General features: G+C 38.0%; 1 protein-coding gene across 4 annotated transcripts; it reads right to left on the minus strand.

Annotated features, from left to right (window-relative positions):
- Nucleotides 1–136: 136 nt before the first annotated feature.
- LOC102219219 (polycomb protein SCMH1-like) lies at nucleotides 137–26845 on the minus strand. 4 transcript variants are annotated; one of them, XM_023332865.1, is made up of 14 exons: nucleotides 26514–26845; nucleotides 22557–22608; nucleotides 22296–22364; nucleotides 21857–21927; nucleotides 16889–17123; nucleotides 16364–16452; nucleotides 14831–15074; nucleotides 6383–6696; nucleotides 6017–6143; nucleotides 4564–4770; nucleotides 3881–4054; nucleotides 3116–3367; nucleotides 2773–2927; nucleotides 137–1972 (listed from the first exon to the last, which is right to left on the minus strand). In XM_023332865.1, the coding sequence occupies exons 2-14, from the start codon at nucleotides 22576–22578 to the stop codon at nucleotides 1847–1849; spliced, it is 2085 nt and encodes a 694-aa protein (XP_023188633.1). In that variant the 5' UTR covers nucleotides 22579–22608; nucleotides 26514–26845; the 3' UTR covers nucleotides 137–1846. The 4 variants fall into 4 exon arrangements, with proteins under 4 accessions (XP_023188633.1, XP_023188632.1, XP_014324505.1 ...); XM_023332864.1 differs by having other exon boundaries at nucleotides 6017–6146; XM_014469019.2 differs by having other exon boundaries at nucleotides 3116–3331; nucleotides 6017–6146; nucleotides 26514–26843.
- Between the last annotated feature and the right edge of the window lie 941 nt (nucleotides 26846–27786).

Below are 27786 nucleotides of genomic sequence, written 5' to 3' on the forward strand. Positions count from 1 at the left end.
AGATGGAAAATCTACTTTTGCAAGGCACTGTTGTTTAACGCAGCTCCTAAAATTCATAAGGAAGAACTGAGAACTGACGATGGAAAACACAAAGCTAGAAACACACTGCGAACAGCCTAGGCCTTCCACAAAATGGTAATATAAACAAATGTTTAATTGTGTGAATGCATAGTAGACATATTAAACACACTTGTGATACAGTAGAAAATTTGTGTTGGTACACAAGAAATGCTACAGAGCAATACATAGGCATTACAAATAAACATAATGAAAATGATGCTGCAGTACTGAACACAAAATGTTATCATGTAAAACATCTTCTAAGAGAAAACCCTCACTAAAACCTGAGTTTCACATTAAAGCAACACGGCCTCAAGTATCAACTTGTTGCCACTACAGGAGACTGACAATGTGAAAATGCAGACACGGTTTGGTTAGCAAATGATTCTGAAATGTTCAGAAAATAAGTATTTCTGCCTTCAAAAACAGATCAACACTTTGAAACAAGAGAATATTTACTCAAACACCTCATTACTCTGCAGGTAGATATTTGATGGTCACACAAAATACTATTCAGGCTAAAAAAAAATGGTTACACTTGATACAGGTGGATACACTTTGTTACAGTACAAAATGATACAAAATAACAAACAACCTACTTGTTAATTTAACTTTTGTACAAAACTATTTCTCCATTATGTTCAGGTAAAGCAAGTCTGGTTGCTGTACATCCTCCACAGAGATCAGACTTTACTATAAATGATGCACTTTTTATGTTAATATCAAAACACTTAAGGAATATTTCAGTCACTTAAAGTCTTGGTTTTGAGTGTGTGTTTGGCTGTCAGCAGTCAAGATGAGGCTGACCAGCACAAATGTCATCCAGCATGCAGACCATTGTAGTTCTATAACTCAGGAAGGCATTTTGTACAAGACTACCACTTTCTGAATCAAATCAGTCTCCACTCTACCAATCTTAATACATAATCTTTGTCAATAAAACTATACCGTAACGATTGACTTCAGCAAACATTTTTGTCCGGATTAAACCCTTTCAATTCCCATAACTGAGGTGCTCTCGTTGTTCAGTCCCTGTTACAGCCGCCGTGCTCATACATCCTGCAGCATGCATAAACAACGTTGAGCTATCCGTTTTGAAACAGGCTTTCAGAAACCTCATTGCCTGAAGCAAAACAAAATATTTACTGTCAGCACTTAGACTAATGTTTCCAGTTGTTTGTGCGTTATCTCTAGTTTTAAATTGAGATCTGTATACCGGTTTTTACCAGCTAAAAGTAGAAATGTAAAGTTACGACTTATTGGGATTCAGAAAAATGGCCTTCATTTGCTCATAATAAGGCAAAAAAAATACATAAAACAAAACCGATGTCTATGCTATGGAGTCAGATACAAACTGCTGCAGAGCATAGGTTCAACTTCCTACACAAGCTTTGCTTCCTGACTGGTGATAACAATTTAGAAATTATCAGCTTAAAATGGAAATAACAGTTTTCAAACTGGTATTTACTTTTCTATAATTGTGTCTTCTATGCATTTTCCTACACTGAAAGGCTAAATTTTGCTTGAAAATATACTAAATAATTTCATTATAGATAAATAATAAAAGTAGGAGGAATTATGTTTTTTTTCAGCCTCAGTTCATATGATTCACACTATTTATGCAGAAACTATGTTCCTGTTACTAAAACCCAGTATTCCCAAAAAGTACCAGAACATGGCCTCGGTGTCCTTATCGGATTTATACCGCAAAACATTCCTGCAAATTGACAAGAAGGTTTGGGTACCATTGACAAAACAGTCTCATCTTCATCATCAGCATCATCATTCAATGCTTGGTCTGTCTCAGCTTCTCGATGTGATGACACAGTTTAAGAGCCGGACCCAGCTTCAGTCCCATGTACTTCATAATGACATCACTGCGCAGCAGCATCAGAGCCTTGCCGTCGATCTCCTGCAGAGAGGATAGCGTGTCATCAGCAGACTCAGGATTACAAAGGTTCTCATGACAGAAATATACTTGCTTCTAAACTTCATAGCCAAAATGTTCATGTTTTTGGACACTCAAACATACACAAATATCTGATTTGTTGTATTGCAGACAATTGAGATGACGACAATGTAGGAGGGTAGCATTGCAACCGATACAAGAAAATTGGAGCGATCATTTGCACAAGCAGTTAAATAAGCCTTGAGAGAATGACTCTTTCATTGCAGAAGGACGCTGTTCAGAGGAGGAAAACACTAGATATGTAAAAAAATTATTGTTCTTAATAAAAGTGGTCCAACCAACTTTGTACGATTTGACAAAGGTGTTCACTTCAAATCATGTTACTGAATCATTTAATTGTAAAGTTATCTAAACTCTACTGCGTCCACAACCGGAGCCACATGCTTTTGGTCAAATGATACCAAGATTGAGTTTTAATTTAACAAATGTGCTGAAAACACAAGTGGACTTTACTGTCTTCTTTGAGCCTTTTTCTCTTCCAAAGGCCCCGGAACTGTTGCTAGAATATTTGACTTAATGAAATTTAGAACCGTCAGGCAACTTAGTGGTGGACTCCACCAGCAAACTTAAAAGTTTTCATTATTGGATCTCTCTGAAGGATAGTGATCCGAAATGTATGGTCAAATCAACACACAAGTGGTTCATCAGAAACAAAATCAGATAACTTCCATGTGGCTGGCACCACACCTGTTGCAGTCTAAAGCATGCATCAAGACATCTGTTAATTTGACAGAAATACTCACATGTTTCCTGAACAGGTCGACATGCGGACCAAGAGTTTGTGGATCCGCCTCTTGGACAAATCTTATGACCTCATCAACTGACCAGGAGGAAGCGTTGTTCCCTGAAGTTTCTCTGTCCTGTTTCATGTGATCTGGACCTGTTGTTGAGCTAGCTGCTGTAGAATGTGAGAGGAAGACAGCCTAGTCAAAGTAAAGCCCTTTTACTTTTACAAATGGATAGGAGCTCTGGTACAATTGCGTTTCGAAATCTACATGAAGATCTCACACATTTTACAGAGAATTAAAGCTTCACATAAAAAAGCAGTTCAAAACAGTGTTTGGTTGTGCGCATTTTAAAACCTACCTTCCACTCGTCTGTGTGTATTTACAGGACCAAGCTCGGGGGGGTTGGAGCTGACTCGCCGAAGGGGCGGCGGTGTTTGTGTGTGTCCAGGATAACACGGCCGCTCCCTCTTTGCTGCTCTGTAGTCCAGTGTGTTGTGAAGGGGCCGAGGGGAAGGTGTGGGGTCCTTTGTTGGATTGTCATTGGAAACGCCATTCTCAGTGATGGACAGTGGTTCTGTTCCAAGACGAGACGCGGCACATACTCCATGAACTTCAGAGGCAATGTGATGCATGTTTAGTGAGAGCAGCTCATACTGGACTCATTAAATGGCAGTATGGTTAGAAGTGAATTAAAGATGTTAAATTCACTGTGTGAGTCTAGTACTTTATGTAGACAACACAATTCTTCCCCCCGAGGTGAGAGCTTGGTGACTGCTGTGTCTGATGAAGTCATGGTTTTGTTGTAGCTTCTATAATACAAATTGAAGGCTACCGTCCAACCGATCAAAAATAGTCTATGTAACAAAACATGCATTCTTTCGCTTCAATTACATAAATATATATATTTAAATGTATTAATACTGGTAAGTATTCCTGAAACAACAGCACAGATCTTGTTTTAAATTTATGTGAGTAATGTTTTTATGAAATGTATGATTTTATGAAAGCAGAACACCAAGCTTAGAAAGTTTTAAGAATGGCAACGATTGCAAATGTATTCCAGACAAACAGCTTATCATTCAAATTACTATTTACTTTCAGAGACTGAAGGAAATCCCCCCACCTGACTTGGTTCTGTTGTAGAAGCGTGTGCTGTTGCTGTAGGGGTTAAAGGGCTGCGAGCTGAAAAGACTGTCGCTCTCCAGGTGTTGGCACATGTTTTCCAAGAACCGCAACACAGACGACGCACTGGAGGCCGAGGGCAACTTCACATAGCGAATGCCATGCTCTGAGCAAACTGAGGGCAGAGCAGAGCACCGATCACTGGGTGTACATACTGAATTCACACAAGCACATGCATAATATGCATTCACCGCTAAACAAAACAGCAGATGGCTCAGGGTTCGCACCCTCCCTTTATAAGACGTTAGTTTTCACCAGTTCCACGCGGCATGACGCCCTCCCACCCAAGCCAAGCCAGCACAAATTAAAGCCCACCCCCCCCTAACGCCGTCCACAGCTTTCCCTGGAGGAAGACTGAATCCCTGGATCCCAAACCAGGTTAGACGCACGTCAGTTCAGATTACAGAAACGGTTCTGACATGAGCTCCTGCTACAGAAACAATGTTTTGTTAGTCCAATTTTGCCTTTCTGACCAATCTGCGCATGTACTTAAAAACTGACAGAACTGCTTTATTGTGATATTAATTAGGTATATTTTGGCTAAGAAAAAGTTTAGAAAACTAGGAAACTACAGGTAGAAGTTGACTAGCTTTGCAGAAATATGTGCCTTTTCCCTGCATTTACCTCTAATGACCTCTCCTCCCGAGTGGGACTGGCTCTGTAGAAAAGACAACAGCACCGAGGGCTGATACGTACAGTCCACACAGGCCTGAACAGCCTGCTGAAGGACTGCGTTGACCGGAGCTGGACCAAAGTGGTCCGGCAGCTGCTGGACCAGTTTTCGATCTAGATGTGGGCCATAGTTGCCATGTTTGTTGACATAGACACACACTGCAGCGACACAAACCAAGAGAAAACAGGGTTAACAGGGTTCAGAGTTCACAGGGAAAAGTTAAGGATTTTTGGCAGAACTAAAAATGCTTTGGGATAATGTTGATGTTTTTAAGTGATTGGACATTTTATTCACTAGATTACAAGGGAGTGTTGTTTATTTATTTATTTTTTTTGCCATTTAGCTTGATTCATTCTGTCCTAATTTACATAGCACTGCAGCTGTCGCCCACTACGATGCTGCCACTGCCATGCTTAACTAAGAGGATTATATAATATTAGCCATAAGGCTTCATGTTGGACAAGCATGGTTGATTTGTTAAATCAAAAGAAAGTGCCAATTCTTTTTTGCTAGTGGTATTCCAGTGTGTGCTGGTTTTGTATTATTTTATAGGTCATAAAAATCAAACTGTCCAATTAATGACATTGTCAAAGTAGGAAGATGCATTTATTTGTTAAATACATGCAATTGTTTCCTGTGGTTTTGTACCTTTGTAACTTAACTTGCCGCTCACCAAATCTTGTCCCGACCTACATTGTTTTGTTTTTTTTGTCAGGTTTAGCACAACGACACAAGTGGTTAAAAATAAGCCAAGCCGGAGCAAAACACAGACTGCCTTCTGCTTTGGTTGATATTACGCCATAATTTTACTTTATGGAAACCAAAAAGTAGGTCTTTAGACTTTCAAGTTTGTGATTAGTCCAAATGTGGAATTGAATTAGTTACATTTTCTTTTGTTAAACATAAAATAGTTGATGAACTCATTAGCTATGCATGGGTTACAATTATGTTTTAGATCCATCACAGTGTAAAGTAATGAAAGCAAGGTGGCAGCTGCTTGCTTGCGATGCCACCAGGCCTCAGAATTTTGCCCTGAGGTTTCAGAGTTGGCAGTGGCCTGAGGACTGTCAGATTATTTACTCACTGAGGGTCTCCATCTGGCGCTAGCTACCCTACAAAAGAACCAGACCTCTCCCATCGCTGGGCCCTCTTTGTTATACTTCTTTTGTAAAAACATTGATTGGCTGTCTCTAAGTGAACTGATTATTTGTTTTTTAAAAAAAATCTGTTTTTGATTTAGACATACCTTTATTTCAATACACGACACATCAATTTTTATGTTTTTTAATAAATTGAATCACATTGCTTTTTTTATGGTTACCGACTTTCGATAACAACCTTATCTATACATTCATATCTATAGCCACAAACTGTTCACTGGAATCAGCTTAATTTGTTATTCACCTGTGCAAATTACATTTGAGCCGTTGCTGAGGTTGCTGTCCACAGAGACGTGGCTGGGGTTCAGTTTGATCTCTGGAGGCGGGGTAGTAACTGGAGATGAGCCTGGGGATTGCCCCATCAGAGGTTTCTTCTGGAGCAAAAAGCAAACAAGCAATTTTGATTAAATTTCTGTGAGCTTCATTTGGCTCCATGTAGGTTATTATTGGCATGTTGAATCTCTCCTACACATGCATGGCGCTGCAGATAATACAGACACTTATATAGTTCAGATGTTGTGCTGTTTATCTCTGCAAGACTGCATAAAAAAAAACATGACGGGGTTGTTTTTCCATTGCAGGACAGATTAAATATCTTGTGACATCTCACCTTGCCTTTAGGCTTCGGTCCTCTCTTCTTGTGTGGTCTAGGGGCCAGTGAAGTCTCAGTCACTGGGCTCTGCGGTGCTCCATTCACAGCCGCTGCCGCCGCTGCCGCCGCCTCAGCCGCTGCTTTCAGTAAAGCAATGGTCTGGGATTTTGGACGGCGACCTCGGACACCCTTGCGGACGGGGAGGGGTGGCAGGGGATTTGGCAGTCGGTATGAGGTCTGCATGGAGGTCGAGGATGAGGAGGAGTTGAAAGAGGAGCGACGTGTTGCAGATGTGGAAGAAACCGGAGCGAGAAGTGCACCAGGAAGAGTAACTGAGAAAAACCGGGATTCAGTGGGACAGAGATGGAATAAAGTAAGATTTCCACACAGACACAACACTAAAATTAATCAACAGTGTTCTCACAATATCAAGTAGTGTTAGTCTACTGATAGTCAAAAGATTTGTTTTCTGATTTCTTTGCAGATTGTCTGTCAGTCGGGTGTTTTGCATCGCAAATACAAACATAAAATCAACATGCTGCGAGAACCTAATTAATCATTCTCAATCATTGCACTGCTGGATTCTCTGCATGGAGAACAGTGAACCAACTATGTGACTCTATCTTACCAGAAAATAAAAACAGAAATTGTAGTACTCAAATGTAAATATCAAATTAAAACTATCTATATTAGCAATATTTCAATCTGCCTTTAGTGTTTAGGATTACAAACTGAATAAAGGTGAATTAATTCAGCTTTTGTATGTGATCTTCGGAGGGGAAAGATAACAACCATTCAGCCTCCAGTTTCACTGAAATTGACTTATATCCTATAATAAAAAATGTTAATAATAAGTAATATTGCAATACTAAATACTGCATCATTTCTCATTTCTAAAGTTACACTAAGATTAAATGTTTCCTATTTCATGTTTTAAAAAAAGTTATGAGAGTTTTTTGGAGGCATGTTTACACTTTAACATCTGCACACAAACAAAAATTTAGCATATCATATTTGATAGATATGATATATTTACATCAATATAGCATGAAAGGACAAAGAGGGTGTTAGAAAAAAGAAAACAGAGGCGCCGCCCCTTTTTGACATCATTAGCTTCAGCTTGACACTGTGATACGATCACATAATCATCGTAGTGAATGTGGCCAAGACAGAGCAAAACGAGAGTGGAAAAGAGAAAGATAACCATCTCGAATTTCAATAACAATGTGGTGCTTGGTGAGAATGGGGGTCTGAAAGCGCACACTGACTCTCTCGAGGGGGCAAAGCTTTCATCAGAGCCTCCTTGACTGAAGCAATATAGAGTAACTATGGAGTCTTTACAGTACTCTCAGAGGGGCTGCGAGGGGAGCAGTGAAAGCTGCTTAATTGGAAAATGAGTGAAAGTGGGCTCACAATACAACAGTGTCTTGTTTTAAGGAGCAAACGCTCACTCGCTTGTAATGGACGGGTCACAGACAACATGTTTAGAGAAGCACAGCGATGCACCCCGAACGCAGAGAGCTGGCCGCCTTATTTACACACATCATACTAGAAGCTGCAAAACTCTCCCAAAGCGCATTAAAATGTTTGAAGAGTGACAGACAGTGGGTTTTAATTCAGCAAATAAATCTGGGTTGGAATGCCTTCTCTGATCTTTCCCTGTAATATATTCACCTAATGTGACAGCCCATCATACCATTTCCATAGCTGTGATTAATGTCTTATTCCTTCATATATTAGTTTATAATCACATTTATGCAAAACAGATTGCACGCTTCCCTATGACAACACCTTTCAAAGGAAATCTGCTAAAATATGACTTTCATCAAACACTGACATTATCAGATCTAATTCATCATCTAGTTCCTGCTCTACTGTACAGCTATGGGAATTTCACTAAGCAAATCATCAAACTTTTAGGAAGAAATATCATTTACAGTATGACCATAAAATAAAATGGAAAAATTATATGACCAGAAAATATTTCACTGCTCAAAACAAAATGGCAGAAAGGATTAGTAAAAACTGAATGAAGCTCCAAATAAAAAAAAATTAAAAAAAGTATAATGTTTCCATGTTTTCCTCAAAGAATTTCACATCTATTATTTTCTGGTAGCTCAATAATCTGAATAACCTGAAACATTCATACATGTGGAGCCATATGCTGATAGAAAATCATGAAGGATTAAAACTTGTTGACAAAACTGCCACGGTGGATAGATTGTGATATGACCTCTAAGTTGCATCCTCTCTATTGTTGTGATTGATTCCTTTTTCTTTAGCTTCCCATCCTACATTATATTTCCTAAGAATACATCTGACCTGAATGTTGTTGCAGTTTTCCCTGTGAATAAATTCAAGGACCGATTTTAAGTTTGGCTAATCAGCCTGAGATTTAGAAAATTCTAGTTTTCTATAATGCATGCTGGTGAAATTAAAAGTGTTACAAATGAAAATCTGTTTAAAAAAAATTCCCCTTGGCTTAAATGCTTTTCTATATGTTGTTTTATTAAAGGCCATATTTTTCATATTTCCCTGTTTTTTGAAGATGTTTTGTCCTCATTATGTATAGAGGGAAACTACAGGACCAATCCTATTCTCCAGCTGCTAGTAGCAGCCATGTGGCCAATAAGGAGTAAGTAAACAGTGGCCTGGATGTTTGCTATCTTCACAATGTTTTAATTTGCCTATCTAAGTGGTTTCCATGTCGTCAGATTTATTGGACTGATAGCATTGTATTTAAGACAATAAAATGTAGCTTAAGGTCTCTATCTAGCATCAACACTGCAAATCTTACCAGGAATGAAGCGCCCTGAACTCTAAATATCATAAAGCTAATTAAAACCTCCTACAGTATCCTCTCTCTCATCAAAGCCAAACAATCTGAATGCTGCGTGGATTATGTGTTGAGGCTGCAGGCTGTAATTTATCACTGACAGATATTATTTAATCAAGTAGACAACCTGAATGTGTTGGTGCGAGTGTGATATAATTATTAAAAATATTATGATTACTACTGCTACCAATACTAAGTTATAAATATGATGAGTTTTTGAACAATACTCATGATACATAGTTTCAAGGTGGTAAAAAAAGAATTTACACGATTGTTGCCGTTTAGTTTTGAAAGTCAAAAAGAAAACATGCACTTCAGCTCTTGACAACAAACTTAATAAATGTTGATAGAGTAGACAAGTTTTGAAAACTCATTAGAATATGTCTAGAGAAGCTTTTTTAGAAGTTATGAATCCTTATAGGCACATTGAAATAAAATTGTGGTTTTGATTTGAAAATAAAAAACCTGCTATATTGTTGTTATATTGCCCAACCCTCTTTTAAAGGGGATTAAATTAAACCTTCTCACAGTACAGAAAACGGTGGAGAACATTCAAGAAAACTACCACATGCCCAGCTCTTGTCTTCCAAGCACATTCAAAGAACAGACCACAGGATCCTAAAAAAAAAATTTCAAAATCCCTTAATTGTCATTCCAGGACCTATCAAAGCATCTGGTGACTGTCATAGCTGTACAATCACAAAGAGACTGCACAAGTTTAACTTTCCTCGAGGGTTTGCAAGCAGGACACCTCGTTCCAAATGTGATGCATGAAGGTGGAAGTGTTGAGTTTGAGAATATTTTGCTCCAGCAGAACCTGACCAGCTCGATATCAAAGAATCCAAAACTGCACGAATAATATCAGAGACCATCTGTAAAACATTAAGCTGAAGCAGCACTGGACTTGGCAAAACAGCCACCAAGTAATTGTGTTAAGACGAGAAAAGGTGAAACTAGGAAGCGTTGTAGGAAATATACTTATAAAATTTAGATGCAGGAAAACCCTCAAATGCCTCACAGCTGAAAGTGAGGAGTGACGCAAACCTTCCTCAGATCTTCGTCAAAGACTAATAGATGGCTATAAGAAGCTTCTCACTGAAGTTACTTTAGCCAAAATCCCAACTTTTTTGTAGAATTGAAGAGAATTTATTGCCAGCAAAAGTACAAGACAAACAATAGCAATAATGCTTGCCTACAGCAAAGTTTTCCACGAGTCTTTAAACTGGTCACATTTTGCAGAACTTGATATTATGTAACAGATCACGAGAGATTGTATTCTGCACAAAGAATAATTTGTCTTCGGTTCCTGCCTAAGGACAGACTGCTCAGAAATCGTCTGGTGGGAGTTCATCCTTTCACTTTCAAGTCTGCATGCAACAGACGAGCCCGTTTAGATTACACTTTAGTTGTGAGGTTCCCATACCAAGCTGACACCAAACAACCAACGACATCAGTTATAATAATGATGCTTAATGACTGAAACATGATTCATTTTTTGCTGATTAGTGCACTCAAATCACTTTATTGTACTGAGATTTTACTGAGACAAGATCAGAAACATAAGAGAACAATTCCCTTGAATGACCTTTTTCACATGACTGCATATATTATACTTATATGTTAACGTCTTGCATCATCTAACAAACTGGAACCCCAAAAATAATGACTAGTTCATCAGAGAAAGCAATAAAAAAAAAAATAAAAAAAAAAAAAACAGAAATAAATCTGAGCAAATCATGAATGGCATGTCTACACTACAATGAAGCAGGGACATATGGTACTGATCATGAGTATATAATTCGAACTCGACCCGATGACCTGTGTAAAACCCTAGCCTGAGGAAATATGGTTGTGTATGCAAGTTGGGGTGTGTGTGTGTGTGCGTGTGTAAGAGTGTGTAAAGTGGCGCCGCTACAGAAGTGTGTCTGCAGTCTGGAGTCCTGGGGAGGGGCTTCACAGAGTTCTTTCTCATCTAATTAAGCTTACAAACCACACACACGCACGCGCACGCCCCCTCACACACATCAAATATAAATATACAGGCTGCTCTTTTCACTGATTCACACCACTCTGAGACTTCAGGTGTGTAACTGCATGTAAAAAAAGCAGAGAAGGGAAGTTACACAAATGGCTTCAAGCTGCAAAGCATGAATAACAAAATCTGTTCATGCACACATCGTCCAGCTTCATCAAACACTGAAACACAGAATGAATTGCTTGTTTAACTCTTCACCTGAACACAACCACACTTAATGAAATAGTTAACTCTTCATAAAAACATAAAGACAAATCCCAATAGTCATTGATTGTTTCCTAAGCCAGCTGCACACTAACAAAGACATGATTAGAAACACATGAAGCTCCAAACTTAAATAGAGCCACCATTGCTGGGAAACCTTCTCACCCAGGTCCCCTATTTCATACAAGTTTCCTGCTAATAATTTGAAGAATCAACAATGATTGATAAATTCAACAAGGAAAATTATTGTCTTTACCTGAACAACAGATTAACTTATTTCCATTTCTTGTTTTTCTTCAAAACAGTAACCAAACATGTATTAGTTTTGATCACTAATTTGTCTCTTTGGAGACTTTCCCCCTCTAAAATAAAGTTGCAGTGTTAGTTAAATAAAAATCACTACACCCCTGCAATCTCACCAAATCGACAATGGTAAACTGCCATAAAACAGCTATTAATGACAACTGTGCAATTATGTGAGTTGACGAAACGCTAAATTTCAAAAAGTAAAACATAAAGCCAGATAAAAAGTTTTTCCTACAATTATGCAATAGAACAAACTGACACCACTCACCAGGAAATGCAAAAAAAGAAAGAAAAAGAGAAAAGCAGAACTTCAGTGCACTGGAGTACTGGTTAGTAATGTCTTTGGCAATAAAAGTCCCTGCTTCCTGGTTTGTCTTTGTCACCGCTCTGTTTCTTTCAGACGCTGCTTCTATTTCTCCAGCGGCCGCTTCATCTGCACTTCATTGTCTACTTTCGGTGTCTTTATTAGCTGCTTCTCTCCCTGTCTCTCTTCTCCCGGCAGAAAACCCACAACAAAGCCCACGCTGCTCCTCGGGCTGCTGGCTGACGGAGCTGCAAAGCTTCCCTCACCAATGAATGAGCAGAAGGAGGGTGAGGCGGGGTAGGGGTGCTGGTGAATTTGCATAGGGGTAGGGTAGAGCGAGTAAAGGAAAGGAAAACTGGGTGAGGAAGGGGGAAGTTGAGCTATTTATTAATGTTATCTGTTTGCCATATCGACAGTCTGCATCAGTCACCTGCTTCTAAGTAATCCTCTGGGGGAGGGGGAGAACATGTGTGTGTTTGTTAGGGTGGGGAGAGGTTACCGGCGGGACTCCAAGACAGGGTGGGGGATGGTTTAAGCTTTAGGAGAGGGGCGGGGGGAGGGGGTAAAAGGTTAAACTGGATCAGGAGGGTCGAGATTGAAATGAATGAAAACTCCTGGAGTTATGCACACATAAGAAGGATTCTCCTCAGAAAAAGAGACACAAACACAAACACACACACACATATGGCAAAGACCCAGGAGGGGTCCATCTCAGTGTAACCCTAGACTATTCAGGCGGTTTCTGATGAAAGATGGCTGGGTCCTCCTTTGGGAGCTGACCAAGTCGGATGTCACCCAGACTCTGGGACAATGCGGGAAAGACCCTCGAATGACATCTTAATCTGCGTCTTAAATGGCAAAAAAAAAGGAAGTGTCAGATTTCTACTGACTTTTTAAATATATGTTCACCAGGATCTTCAAACAAATATTGAGCCCTCTGGTATTTAAAAATGAAATCATAAGCAGGAGCAAAATCCTACTATGTTATGTGCATATATAAAAAATATACCGATTTTATTCTTTGGGTTTGAATCTTATTAAGACATGTCAGTCACCCCTTTGTTTTTCTATCCATTCTCACTAGTTGAAAACCTAGTATTTATATGCTGTCCAAATTGAAAGTTTGAAAAGAAAATATTTTCCAAGCATTTGGAGCCAAAAAGTGACATTCACATTGGTTTCTACTATTATAAACAAAGAGGAGTGGAGCCTTTGTGTTACACCTAGACATGCATTCATACATTATTCACAAAACACTATTATGCGATTTTTATGCATTACCAAAAAAACTGCATGACTATAGCAAGATATTGTTTGTAAAACTCATTTCACTTGGTCTTGGCATGTTTTGGTTTTGTGAAGGAAAATACAAGTATCGGGGTCAAAAGGATGAACTAAATGAAAGCCAGATAAAGAAGGAGTAATTGCATTGTCTCTCACTTCTTCTCTCGTATGCAAAGTTAATTATCAGCCCATTAACACCTCCACACAGCCCTCACTTTTTCACCTGCTTGTAAAAGAAAACAAAAAACAGAAGTGTTCTTCCGATTATCATTATTCTTTGTTGTAATTGTAATTTTTTTTTCACAAAGCTTTTAAGTTTTGACCCGTACCGAAGACAATACGTTTGTTTAATGTCAACTGATTCAGAAGTACATAGATTCAATATTTTTTACAGTCTCCAGCTTGAGTGACCTAAATGTGCTTCTGAATTATTCTCCGTGCTTCTGGATATTTAATGAAGGATCCATTATTCATCTCACATTATTCAGGTTTTTAGTAGGCAAAATTTAAGCCACAATTTGATTATATTGTTGGTGATTCATTTTTGTACTTTTAAAAGGGTATAATATGTCACGTGAAATTTATTATATTAATTGGCAGGGACAATGCACATTAACTAACATTACTCTAATAAGGCACCAGAACTAATTACTTTTCATCTGTTGTCCCTGGATCAAGAGAAAATCTGTCGTGCTAGAAACGAAGCTAAATTTGAAATTACTTTACACAAATTCTGTTTATAAATACAATAAATATAATTGATACAATGTGTTAAATTTCTTTAAATATACCTTGCATTTTTAATATTTTATAATCATATGTTACACATTTTATGCCATCTGAGTGCTAAACAAAGACACAATATGGATTACAGAGTAAAAAGAGGACATTTTGATTTTTACCGTGTTCATGACTAAATGCATACACTGAAGGACTGGCACAAGCTTTGTTGAATCCATAATGATGTCGAGAAATGATAAGCAACCAGCTGGCAAGTTCAGAAATACATAATAAAAAGAACTGTAATCTGTAACATAAGACTTTATTCTTTAAGCAACTCAGTGTGGATTTCATCTCCTTCTTGCTAATTCACTAAATAGACAACTTTCAAATACAAGAATTTAACATCTGATGCCCTCTAGTGGTGAATTAACAAAAAAAACCCTGCCTGTTCACAACCAAGAATCAAAAGACCAAAGAAAGACAGAAAACCATTATGTCTTCTATTAGGATAGTATTTGTAAAATCTGAATTAATCTTGAATAATTAAGAATGAACTTTCATATCAGACAAGATAAACAGGAATTAAGTATTTGTCCTTTTCTCTACACCTACTGTGAGGTAAGTAAAGCTGAATTGAAAGTGAAAATCTATAGCTGGAAAATGAAAGATTCTTTATTCAAGTTCAATTTTCTATGAACAGATGAAAGATTTACCTAACTCCTGAGAAGTCTATTCAAAAGCTTGATTAAGAAAACAGCAAAAAGCAATGCTTACAGAAGTTTCCTGGTGGCTGTAAGCTGTGCTTCGTCAGGGCACACCAACCAACAGGGAAGATGTCTCTGGAGTCGAAGGGGCACCAGTAGTCGAAGGCACCTCGCCAGCCATCAAACATTACAAAAATCTCAAGGCCTCGGACCTCTCCCACCGTGGCGGGACAGATCAGGTAGGGGTTTTTCCTGTCCACAGCCTCCAGCTTCATGCCGGGCTGGAAGTAGTTTTTATCTGCGCTGGCTGGCTCCTAACACAACAAAATATGAAAACATGGGAACAATGTTATGTTATGACACAATGTAGTGCATAACTGCGAATTGGAAAAATTGGTGTATTATTCTAAGATGTTTTTAAGTGTGAACTCAATGTGTATCCCACACTTCTAATTGAATATGTTCAGCTGCAAGTCAAGGGCAATATCTCAAGCCCATCAGATTGCTCTGAGAGTAATCTAGAGTCATGGTTTCTAACAAACCGCACACAGGTGTTGCTATGGGTTTCCTTTAAGGAAGGAAGGAAGGAAGGAAGTAAGTAAGTAAGTAAGTAAGTAAGTAAGTAAGTAAGTAAGTAAGTAAGTAAGTAAGTAAGTAAGTAAGTAAGTAAGTAAGTAAGTAAGTAAGTAAGTAAGTAAGTAAGTAAGTAAGTAAGTAAGTAAGTAAGTAAGTAAGTAAGTAAGTAAGTAAGTAAGTAAGTAAGTAAGTAAGTAAGTAAGTAAGTAAGTAAGTAAGTAAGGAAGGAAGGAAGGAAGGAAGGAAGGAAGGAAGGAAGGAAGGAAGGAAGGAAGGAAGGAAGGAAGGAAGGAAGGAAGGAAGGAAGGAAGGAAGGAAGGAACCATTTTTGCTCCTCTTCCACAACGGGCAGATATGTAGAGTGTTCATAACAAATATCTATCCTGTCAACAGATTCTCCAACTTAAGGATTAGATCTCTGCCGTTCCTCTTGGCTGCTACTCTGCTCTCCTTGTCCAGCCAGTGAGTTTAGGTGGACAGTTTTGTCTTGGCAGGTTTACATTTGTGTCATACTCTTTCCATTTTCAGATAATGGACAGAGTGCTTTGTGGACTGGTATTGTTTTATAACCTAACTGAGTTTTGTTTTAAGGGTGTTATTAACACGAAGGGGGATGAAGGCAAAAGCACACCATGCTTTTCAGATTTTTATTCTAATAACATCCCAATTATGCACTAATTTGTGTTGGTCTAACTCTAAAACCACAACAAAGTACATTGAGGTTTGCAGTAGTAACATAACAAAATGTGAAATAGTGACATACTTTTACAGGTGCTGTTTTTGATTGATAAATATCTCCCTGTATTTTCTATACAAAGAAAAACAAGTCTTTGTCTAACGGAGGCTTCATTTGAAAATCAATCTCTATAAAATGATAAGCACCTTGTTCAAATATATTTTACAGAAATCTTTGTGAATCTCCTCACTTCAGGTCAGACCACTAACTGAATCCGAGATTGAATCATCCTATGTGACACATGGATCAGACCATTCTACAAGTTAAGTGTTTTTTAGGTTGCCTTCTTACCTTCTTAAAAGCAGAGGCGGGGGCTATCTCTGCACCGCTTAGCGTCCGCAGGAGAAACATGGGCCATGAGGATGCATTCATCCTGAAACCTGAATGTGCAGTAGATACCAAACAGTCACCACTTCTGAATCCTGTTGGGAATTTTTCAAGTGTATTCAAGGGCCTTTCTAATGGAGAAACCAGTGAGTGAGTAAAATCACGTGTAAAGGACAAAACTGCCAAAGCAAACTATGCAGGATGGCTAACAGTATCCCTGCTGTGATTCTGTTTTATCTTTTACATGTTCAGTTAAGTTGAATTCTGCAATTACTCAACCCAACACATATGTTTTTCAAAATAAACATTAACTTAAAACTAAAGAAAAGAAAGTGTTGAAAAGTAAAAAGTCCAATTTTCCTTCCAAATCTCTCTAATGTACGTCACATGTTTTGCAGTTCAAATCAAAGCTAAACTATTGTTATGATTTTATACAATTTCTACTGGTTAGACATCCAGCTGTGAGCCCTCGTGGTTAAAGACGCTCACCGAGGGGCGGCTGCAGCATGTCTCCAGTCCTTTCACAAGTTCCTATTGGCTGGATGTCCGAAGAGTCCACAAGCCGCCAGAAGTCATTAGTGTTGTCACTGCCATCCAGTCGTAGTCGCAGGCGAGTCCCCATCATGCCCATCACCGTGGCGATGCACACCGAGTTAGAGTTGCGAGGGTCTCGAGCCTCAAGCTTCATACCAGCTTTGAAATCATTGGAAGGGGGGATTCTAGACTGCAGAGAGACAAAAAGACACCGTCAGTCATTTTAACTGGTCTCTCTGTTCATATGGCTGCCATATAAAACAGATTTTTACTGAACAGAATTGGTCTGACTTGCTGATTTTGTCAATTTTTTTTATTTTCCTTTAAAAAAAAACTGCTTTTTGTGTGAAAATAAATGTAGCAAAGATTGGCTGTAAAGGAAAAGAAAACTGTGCAGCAGGTTACATAAAATAGGTCGTAGCTTTGAATCCAACAGAAAATAAAGGAATTACACTTTAACTATTATCCTATCGTAACAGTTTTCTCCAGGTCACTTCAAAATGTTTGTGGTAGATTCATGGCCCACAAGAACATTGATTTATATATAGGTGGAACAGAGGTAACATCTGATTTTTATATAAGTTCAAAACTTTTTTGTTAACCTGACAATGCATGCCAGTTGTTCCTCTTATATGACTGACTTTATTTTTATTTTACTAATGAAAAACAATCTAAGATCTTTAAAACACTCTTGATGTGTATGATTAATTCTACCCTAAATGTGGAATAAGATGTTAAACCTTAAATGTGAACCAATTATTTTATTAAGTAAAGTAATAATATCTAAAAAAAAAACTCTGAACATGAAAGCAACCCCAGAGATGAGGAGATATTCTGGCTGCAATAAAAGACTTGGTTTGTCTTGAGCTGTTAAAGGAAAATAATATCAACCATTGTTTTTATTAACTGTTTAAATTGGCATATCTTTTTGCCACAAGTCCAATTCTGATTGGTTAATCAGCCCTTCATGTTGATTCCTCCATCAAAAGCATCAAGACAAGAACAATAGTCCCTGACCTCTATTGAAGTGCATCAAAGAGTCCGCTGAACTTTAATTTGCTTAAGGACCAAATAAATCAACAAACAAGAAAAAAGTCAGACCTTCTACTATTTAACCCTCCAATGACCAGTCAAGGCAAAAAATGACTGATTTTTGCCATATAAAGCATCTCCATAGAGATGCAATATATATTGTCGTCATAATTGACAATACAAGAGGTTGATTTTCTCTGCCAGTAAAAAAGCAAAACATTTTTTTCTTTTACAGTATGTGCCAGTATTAATGCATCTCCACTGGAATGATATTCAGTCGTTACTTGTTGGGGCCTGCCCATAGCAATGCATAAGGAGAGCAGTACTGACTTGCGAAGCAAGTCAGTACTGCCTCCATGCATTGCATGGCAGGCACCTATTATTCTACACCCAATAGAATGTCTCTTTATTTATTGGGGCCTGCCCATAGCAATGCATAGGGATGTAATCCCTATGCATTGCATGGCAGGCACCTATTGTTCTACACCTCAAAATAACTGCCGCTTCCTACTACCGTTAATGCGGCTCGTACCGCTGCATGCCCCCTCACAATATATATATCAAAACGTGAGGCTCAATCCCGTGAGGGGAGCTATTACTTTTGTTGGCATTTCGAGTAACTGTGGCGACATAATTAACAAAAAACGAGCCAAATTTAACTCAAAACAAAAGTCTAACTGACACAAAACAGTGTCAGTTAGACTCAAAATAGACATAGAATTTAGTCTGCCTCTCTGAACTGCTCTTTAGAACTACAATGACTGAAGGTTAGAACTACAACATGGCGGACACTGAGTGCCTACAAAAGAGGTCTGAGCTGAATGTCAGAACTACAACATGGAGGAACTGTCAGTTGCTACAGAGGAGGACTGAGCTGGCCTTTAGAACTACTTGTGTTTTGGGCTTTTTATAACTGATTTTATCCAACCATTGTTACACATGGGATTAGTGTGGCAATTTAAAATGAAGCTTACTGAAAATTTCAAAATAAAAGCCTTGAATATTTTTACATCATGTAGTTGCTCTTTTTGGCTTTATTTGACTTTTTCATCCAAAGCACTGTTACACATGATATTAGTTTAGCTCTTTGAAATGAAGCATACTGAAAATTTCAAAATAAAAGCCTTGAATATTTTTACATCAGATAATTGCTTTTTGGCTTTATGTGACTTTTTTTATCCAAAGCACTGTTACACATGTGATTAGTGTGGCAATTTAAAATTAAGCTTAACAAAAATTTCAAAATAAAAGCCTTGACAATTTTTACATCAGATAATTGCTCTTTTGAGCATTATATAACTGATTTAACCCAGCAATTGTTACACATGGGATTAGTTTGGCACTTTGAAATGAAGCTTAACAGAAATTTCAAAATAAAAGCCTTGAGAAATCTTACATTAGGTAATTGCTCTTTTGAGCAATAAATAACTGATTTAACCCAGTGACTATTAGACATGGGATTAGTTTGGACCTTTGAAATTAAGCTTAACAAAAATTTCAAAATAAAAGCCTCAACATGCCCCTGAGGTTAGTGCACCGCCGCAGGCGGTGCAATAATATTAATCTGCATTATCTTTTTCTCTCAGGTTAGGAAACTGCCTTGCGCAGCAAGGCAGTTCATTAGCATTAGCATTTTAGCTTATATAAGCTATTAGCTATTTATTTGACTTATTAGCCATGTTTAGTCTACTGAATGGAGTAATACCATTATAGAAAACATCCTAGTGATGTCCCACATGCTAGTGACAGCAATGATGCTAACATTAGCATTTTTGCTCATTTTAGCTGATACACTCACTTTATCATACTGAATGGTGCAAGTCCATGTTAGTAAACATTCTTGTCAATCTCCACATGCTATTGATTACGTTGCAGCTTTCTTTAGCATCGATGCTAATTTCTAGCATCAGAACGCTGGGTCCAAACCGACGGGCACACTTTGGCAGGCCCCGGTTAAATTTCTTCAGGAATTTTCTAGTTTATATCTATCTTTATAGATTTATTTTTCTTCCATCACCGTTAATGCGGCTCGTACCGCTGCGTGCACCCCCACAAAAGTGGTATCAAAACGTGCGGCTCGATGCCGAGAAGGGAGCTATTATTTTTATAAGGAATTGGACTTACAATGGCGACGTAAAAAGCGAAAAACGAGCAAATTTTCCAACTGCCAAAACGCAGAGCATAACTGACACCAACTGCCGCTTTTTTAGAATGAGAAATGAAGAGAATTTTTGACCCCAAAATAATTTTGAAATCGCCATCACGCCCATAAATATCGCACGATTAGTATCAAAATCGGTCCTGACATTGATACGCCTGTCTGCTCTGGTAAAATGTTTTCGAAATTTATCTAGACCGTACGGTTTTCTGTCACGGTGCTTCAGAGCAAAGTCATGCGACAGGATTTTCTGTCGCTCTCTCAGGCTCTCTCCCATGTATTTTCATATATTTCTCAAAAATTTCAGATCTGGGCACACCATTTCTTTCTCTTATCGCTGTTAATACTGTGAGTGACGTAGAGATATGAATTGCGGGACTATCGGAGACGACAAATAGCCCTCTCATACGCTTCAAACGCTTTTCGAATATGTATTACGGTTCCCGAACGGGAAGGAGTTGTTTCCAATGCTTTTTTTAGTTCAAACTGGCTGGCTCAAACAGAGAATTGTCTCCCCCTGCATGTCTCACTCACAGCTGACAGTTGGCAGAGAGAATTATTTACCATAGCAACGGAACTCAGGAGGCTATTGGCTGCTGGTTAGGACTACAAATACGCATCACTGTAGTTCTAACTATAGTGGAAGACTCAGTTGAAACAGAGGAGGACTGAACTGGCCTTTATAACTACTTGCTGCTATGGGCTGTATATAGCTGATTTAACTCAGTCACCGTTACACATGGGATTAGTTTGGCCTTTTGAAATGAAGCATAAAGAAAATTTCAAAATAAAAGCCTTGAATATTTTTACATCAACTACTTGTGTTTTGAGCATTATATAACTGATTTAACCCAATGACTATTACACATGGGATTAGTTTGGACCTTTGAAATTAAGCTTAACAAAAATTTCAAAATAAAAGCCTCAACATGCCCCTGAGGTTAGTGCACCGCCGCAGGCGGTGCAATAATATTATTCTGCATTATCTTCTTCTCCCAGGTTAGGGAACTGCCTTGCGCAGCAAGGCAGTTTATTAGCATTAGCATTTTAGCTTAAATAAGCTATTAGCTATTTATTTGACTTATTAGCCATGTTTAGTATACTGAATGGAGTAAGTCCATTATAGAGAACATCCTAGTGATGTCCCACATGCTAGTGACAGCAATGATGCTAACATTAGCATTTTTGCTAATTTTAGCTGATACACTTACTTTATCATACGGAACGGTGCAAGTACATGTTAGTCAACATTCTTGTCATTGTCCTCATATGATTGCGGCTTTTTTTAGCATTGATGCTAATTTCTAGCATCAGAACGCTGGGTCCAAACCGACGGGCACGTTTTGGCAGGCCCCGGTTAAATTTCTTCAGGAATTTTCTAGTTTCTAAATCGTATGCTAACATATCACTCTTGTATACTTTCTGTAGTATTGTATGTGGTCATTTAATAACACAGTTGATTTCAAGAAGTTGTTCTTGCTAATGTGATCATTTTGAGACGAGAACTGCCTGACAATAAGTAGCTGCTATAGTTTTTAACCTTTGCTTATAAAATTGACTACAGGACATTCAAAGTGTCCGTTAAGCAGCAGCAGCAGCATCGACGCAACACTGACTTAGAAAACAGAACAGCTACAAACATGAAGGGAACAATGTAGTAAAATAAAGAGATAGTTTTTGGGGATTGAAGGAATAACAGAGCAAAAATGCATCTTACTGTGAAGATCAGCTACCTGTTTGAAGCAAGAAGGTGATGCTGCAACAGATGAGGTTTCTCTCAGATAGTCTTCCCAGCTAAACGGTTCTGTTAACAAAGATAAGAGCAGTAAACTGATGAATAGCTTCTTACTTGGAAGTACATTATGAATAGCTAAACAGATAAACGCAAGAAAAATAATAAAGATTAAGCCATTAATCAACTGCTGTTAAATAAAACACCATCAGTGGATACACAGCTAATAAAAAAACTTTACAAAATATGTAATTAAATTGCTCAAAGACACAATAAATAGCAGCTTAAGATCTAAATGAAAGCACAGCGGCTAATTCTAAGCAGTTTTGCGGTAGCTTATTTTTCAGTTTTCCAAAAAGTAATTTAAGAAAACCACTCAATAAGGCATTAACACTTGAGTCTTACTGAAAAGTTCAACAATGAAAAGCAGAATATCCGACCGTTTGATTTGTCGAGGGCAGAGCCTGCTGTGATGCTGCTCCGCCTCTCCTTCTTCTCCTCTTTTGGATCTGAAGTCAAAACAATAATCCAACGATGAGAACAACACGACAGAGCGGCAACATTTTGAGCGCATCGTAAACATTAAACACCGACGACATTATTGAAATGGTAGGCACTCTCTGTGATGCGTCTAAGATTCGGATTGGGGTAAAATCCTGAAAGATCTCAGACCGGACAACCCGAGAACAACGTACTCGTACCTCTTTGTGGTGTCCGTCCCATGATGACCAGACAAGAGGGCTCAACAGAAACCTAACAAGAAACAGGAAAAAAACAACCTGTAATTGTTATCACAAGGCTAAAGTAACCTGAATTTAAAAATACTTCAGAATAAATCATAAGTTTAAACAAGTTCTGGTTTTGATTACATCTGAATCCTTTGATCTGATTTCATCCAAACATCTCTGTTTTACGTTAGATTGTCGAAATTACATGTAAATATTAGGACAAAAATCAAAGTGTTGGAAGTTCAGTAACTGAATGGCAAATTTTCTATTTAAAAAAATCACAGCACTCATCATCTGCTGTGTTACTTCATTCTTTGTGTTCAGCATAACGATTGTTGAGAAAAATAGGCTTATAATGTAACGCTAGTGACATTATTACGCTGACATGACAGTGACCTGCCTCGTAAAAATATTTATGATTTATTTTGACTTTGATTTCTTTTTACGATTAGAGATTAAGTACAGAAAAAAAATGTCAAGAGTTTTCATTTTAAGTCACCAGCATTACAATTAGTTTCAACCCAAGCAATTCCTAAAGCTAAAATGTAAAAAAAAAAAAAAAAAAAGCAGGAAAAAAAAGCATTTTGTGCATGTTCCTTTGGTTTACTCTTCAAAACAGAAATGGCGAGACAACGTGCCATTCAAGCAAAGTGGTACGAATCTAAATAAACTCAATCTGCTCTCCATCAGTCAGAGCAAAAAATTTAAATCACGTGGAACAGGGACAAACTTAGTTTTTCCACTACACACAGTGAGAAAAATGGAAATAGAGATAAAACATTCAGACAAACTACTCTATATGTTCATCATTTTTTTCTACACTAGGCACAGCTACTGCAACAAAAGATCTGCGTATTTCAAGGCCTTTTGCAGAAGTAAACTATCTGTGCCAACAAATGTGGGGAGCATCATGTATTGCACGTAAAAGTAATTTTCTACATACGTCACATCTGGGAGAAACTTCTGACTTTATTAAGTTGCACATTTATTCTAAGCTTTAACTCCACTCTATGGTTAACCTCCTGGTTGTTTTAGTTTTATTCTTTTGATCCATTTGTTTTATTCTGTTTTTGTTTATCCAACTGCAGACCTTGTTTTTTGCTACCTTTGGGTCTTCATTGAGTTTGTTCACGGCGGGAAAAAGGAACATTTGTGAATAAAAGCAAAGAGTTTTTATATTTGTGTAGATTTTGCTTTTTCTCTCCTTAACCTGTAACTCTGCATTAGAAGCTAGCCTTTTTTTAATCTACTTTTCAAATTTGTTATTTGCTAGCTACCATCTAAAATTTGCCAACAGAAAAACTGAGTTAAAAACGTACTCGGCTAGAATAAATGTTGCAAGTCCTCACCATTCAGGTTTTGCGGCATTCTTCCATCCCAAATAGCTCTGCAGCAACGCTAATATTTTCCTGCTGCTGCAGTGGAGTGAAGACGTTTAAATAAAGCATTTCTGCAATGTTTAAACTGAAATGTTGTCACAAAAGTCTAAATTAGATTTATGAAAACTGCATGCCCTGGAAAGTCCATAAACAACTCAAGAAGCCCAACAAATGTAATCCATAGCAGCAAAATAGCTGCTACGCGCTACGAACCGGATCCGTTAGTTTGAAGGTTAAAATCTCTGCGAGAGCCTTCGCTTGTGTGAGCAAAGTCTTACGAACTGCAGCACAGCTGTCCTTCCTCCTGAAGAGTGAACCCCATTTAGTCTGAAGGAATCATAAAGCAGCTCAAGCCACCATAAAAAGCCATTAAGTTGTGTGGATGTGAGGACTTGAAAAGGATTCCTGCTCTCTGGGAAAAAAAAGCCCGGTGTGTGTTTGCTCTGGTCTGTGTGCTTCACCCAGGAGGGTCAAACTGAACTGCCCTGCAGATCAGGAAGCACTTAATTTTTACTGCCCCCATTTCCACCGGCTCTCACATTGACCTGGGATTTGGGTGAAGTTTAACAAAATCTAAACTGTGGTAAGGCTTAAAACGTGGCCTAAGGCCTGATTTCATGTAAAACTTTACTTCAGAAAAGTGAGGCAGCTATTATTTCATCTTGTTTTATCAAGTATTGGAAAAAAATCAGAAGCATTTAATGCAGAGACACACTCTAAGTGTTGCTAATTAATAGCATTAAAATGGCTACTTTAGTCATAACATGAATGAATAATGTAATTTCAGTAGGTCATTTATGAATGTTGGAAGAAAACAAAACTTTTAAAGGAAGATGGTTATCCCTCAATCCAAACAACCAGTCAAAGGTTAACGTATTTATAAAAAGAATACACTAAAGAGCAAACTTTGTATTGTGAGACTGTTTTCACTGTAATTAGCTTTCACCCAACAACTACTACTACTACTGGTGTTAAAAAAATAAAGATCAAAAAGACATCTTAAAGTTTATGTGATCACAAAAATATGTTTGCAGAAAGAATATATTATTTTGAATAAAAACCAGCACAAAGGGCCCTACTTTCTTTGCCTCAATTATTTTGAAAATGATCAACAAGGAAACAACTAAAATCTCTGAAAATATGCAATAGTGAAATTTCTCTGATTTATCAAATCATGTAAGAAAAATTATAGTCTTTTAGCACGATAATATATTTATATATTCTATTCAGGGGTTATTGACGATGCTACAAGAATGTTACAAAATTACTTTGGTGCGTTTTTCCACCTAAAAACAACACCATCACACAGTAAGTTTTAGTCATAAGCAAACAGATTAGTTGGTCAATTAATTTGAAAACATTGGCACAAATCAAGGACGGAAATGATTCTGCAGGTTTTTAACAACGTTAAAACGTTGTAGAATATCTCACCAGCATTACAGAGACGCAGCACTTTCTGAGTTCCTCATAACAATGACAAAAATAATATTCATAATTTAAAAAGCTAATAAAGAAAATAGCTAAGCACTGCTGCCACAACTTTTCAACATTTTTACTACTTCTACAAACTATTGAAGCAAATGCTTCAGATCAGTAAATCATTTAGACAGACTGACTTGATCAAACGATTTCTTGCTGGCACAATTTTATGTCTAAAGACTTTTTATTAAATTGTTAGATGCTGTTTTGTCTAATTGTTTTGTTTTTTTCTTCCGAATATCTTTCATTTCTTAAACGACACAAAAAACAAAAAGTAAAACTTGGATGTGAAATCCTCTGAAAGAAGCCCGCTGTTTGGACCCTGTGGGTGTCGACTCTGACTGGCAGAGAGCCTGCAGGCTCATGTTACTGCTGCTCGGGTCCTGGAGATGGGTGTGAGCCGCTGCATCATCACATCACATCAAACAACTTACGAAGCCCCACGAGTTCACATTTGGACCATTTAAACGCCCAGTTCGCCGTGAATCACACCATGAAATGTCGAGGTAATCTCACGCCCTGTGTTATTGATCAGAGTAAACGTCTAAATTAATTTTTTAACTACCTGGGAACGGCAAAAAAAAAAAAAAAAAAAAAAAAAAGCTGAAGAAAGCGTGGCTCAAAATATAGGTGAAGAAAAGTCTGTGACGCATTTTCATTTGGTTTACGGGCACATTTGGTGGGCGGGACGGCGCTCATTACACGGGCTACACACTGCTAACGTTGCATTTCAGCTACGGCGTGGTTCTTGATGCTGCGGGAGGTTATTATTTCCCCCTCCCCCCCCCCCTCTTAGTTTCAGTGCAAGCCTCTGCAGGAAGCCAGCAATCAAAAAGCGAAGGGATATCTGCAGAGTTCAGAGTAGCTACAGTAAAGCGCCAAGCCCCCCTTTTCTCTCTCTCTCTCGCTCTCCGTCCGTCCGTCCGTCTGCACAGAATAGCTACAGTATAAACAATCTATCAGTGCGCGGGGATAAGGAGCAGGGTACGGCGAGCAGCCGCGAAAAGAACCCGGGCAGAGACGCGTCACCTGCGGCCCATGAGACTATTTATGAGATAGCAGCGGTACAAACCGTGAGAGCGGGCTGTTTTGATGAGAGACTCCTCACTTTCCATCAAATGCAAGCCGCCATATTCGCTGCAGCTCCGCGCATGTCCACAACGCAGTGCTGTAATTCATCTTTTCCACCGGAGCTCCGGGGGAAAAAAACAAAACAAAACAGCGGTCACAGGAGGGGAATTAATAATTAGTCGCTCTAGTTGGACCAGAAATGTCCTCATGTTTCCGTTTCATCACAGACGGTGGAGGGGTCACGTGCAAACGAATGTCATTCATGTTTTTAATCGCTCTCTGATTGGCACGCAGAGGAAGTTCAAGCGTCATTCCTGACGGTAATAAATAGCAGCTTGGAGATGAATGACCAATTGACCAGGCGGTAGAGAACCCAACTTTTTCAGCTAAATTATTGTCTGATCCAAAAAGAAAAAAAAAAAAAAAAAAAAACTCGCACCAAAATAAACAATTTCTGATTATATGAAATACGTAATTATGTTTTTTTTATTATTATTATTTCGCCGTGCTTTCTGTTGTGCACAATGTCAGTAAAAGGAATTCTGATTCTGTATTCAAGTTATTATTTAGACTGTTAATGTGTATTTAAGTAGGTGATTTTTACCTGCAAATAGTCATCGTGTTATTAGTTACCTTTTGTATACAATTTACATAACAATTTTGGTCTTCTCAGTCTTTCATATCTATATCTATGTTCTTGTCCATGTTGCCATTTGAAGTTCAATAAAAATGCATTCTGAATGTATTGTTCTTTAATTCATATTAAAATAAATATCCCTCACTTTCAACACATTCAAATTTCTGTGTGGCTTTAAGTGTTAGTGAGAAAGTTTGCTTGTGGATCTGCTCTTCTTCTTCGTGACTTCTCCACAGAAGCGGAGCCAAAGGCAAGGTGTCATCATGACTGTTGAAACTAATAGTAATGCATACGTATTTTGATTATCTTTTTTTCTGATAACAAGTGTCAGTCATATTTAAAAATGTCTTATATTTGCAAAGTTGAACTCTTATATAAATGTTTCTGTTGATTTTTCTTCCTGCAAATGAAATTACGAAGAGAGAAAATATTAATTCCCGTTTTGCTTCAAAATTACAAAAGTAAATGTGGCGAAAAGCCAATATTTATGTTGTTTTTGTTTCAGTCAAAACATTTTACATCTTTTTTTATACTTTATCAAAAATCTGCATTTTGATGTGATAATGTAATTGTAAGTAAGAAGGACCGTTTTCACCTTCAGTTTCAGCTAAAATTTGTTGCAGAGGTCAAACTGCAT

Source organism: Xiphophorus maculatus, chromosome 4 (assembly GCF_002775205.1).
Source record: "Xiphophorus maculatus strain JP 163 A chromosome 4, X_maculatus-5.0-male, whole genome shotgun sequence".
NCBI lineage: Eukaryota > Metazoa > Chordata > Actinopteri > Cyprinodontiformes > Poeciliidae > Xiphophorus > Xiphophorus maculatus.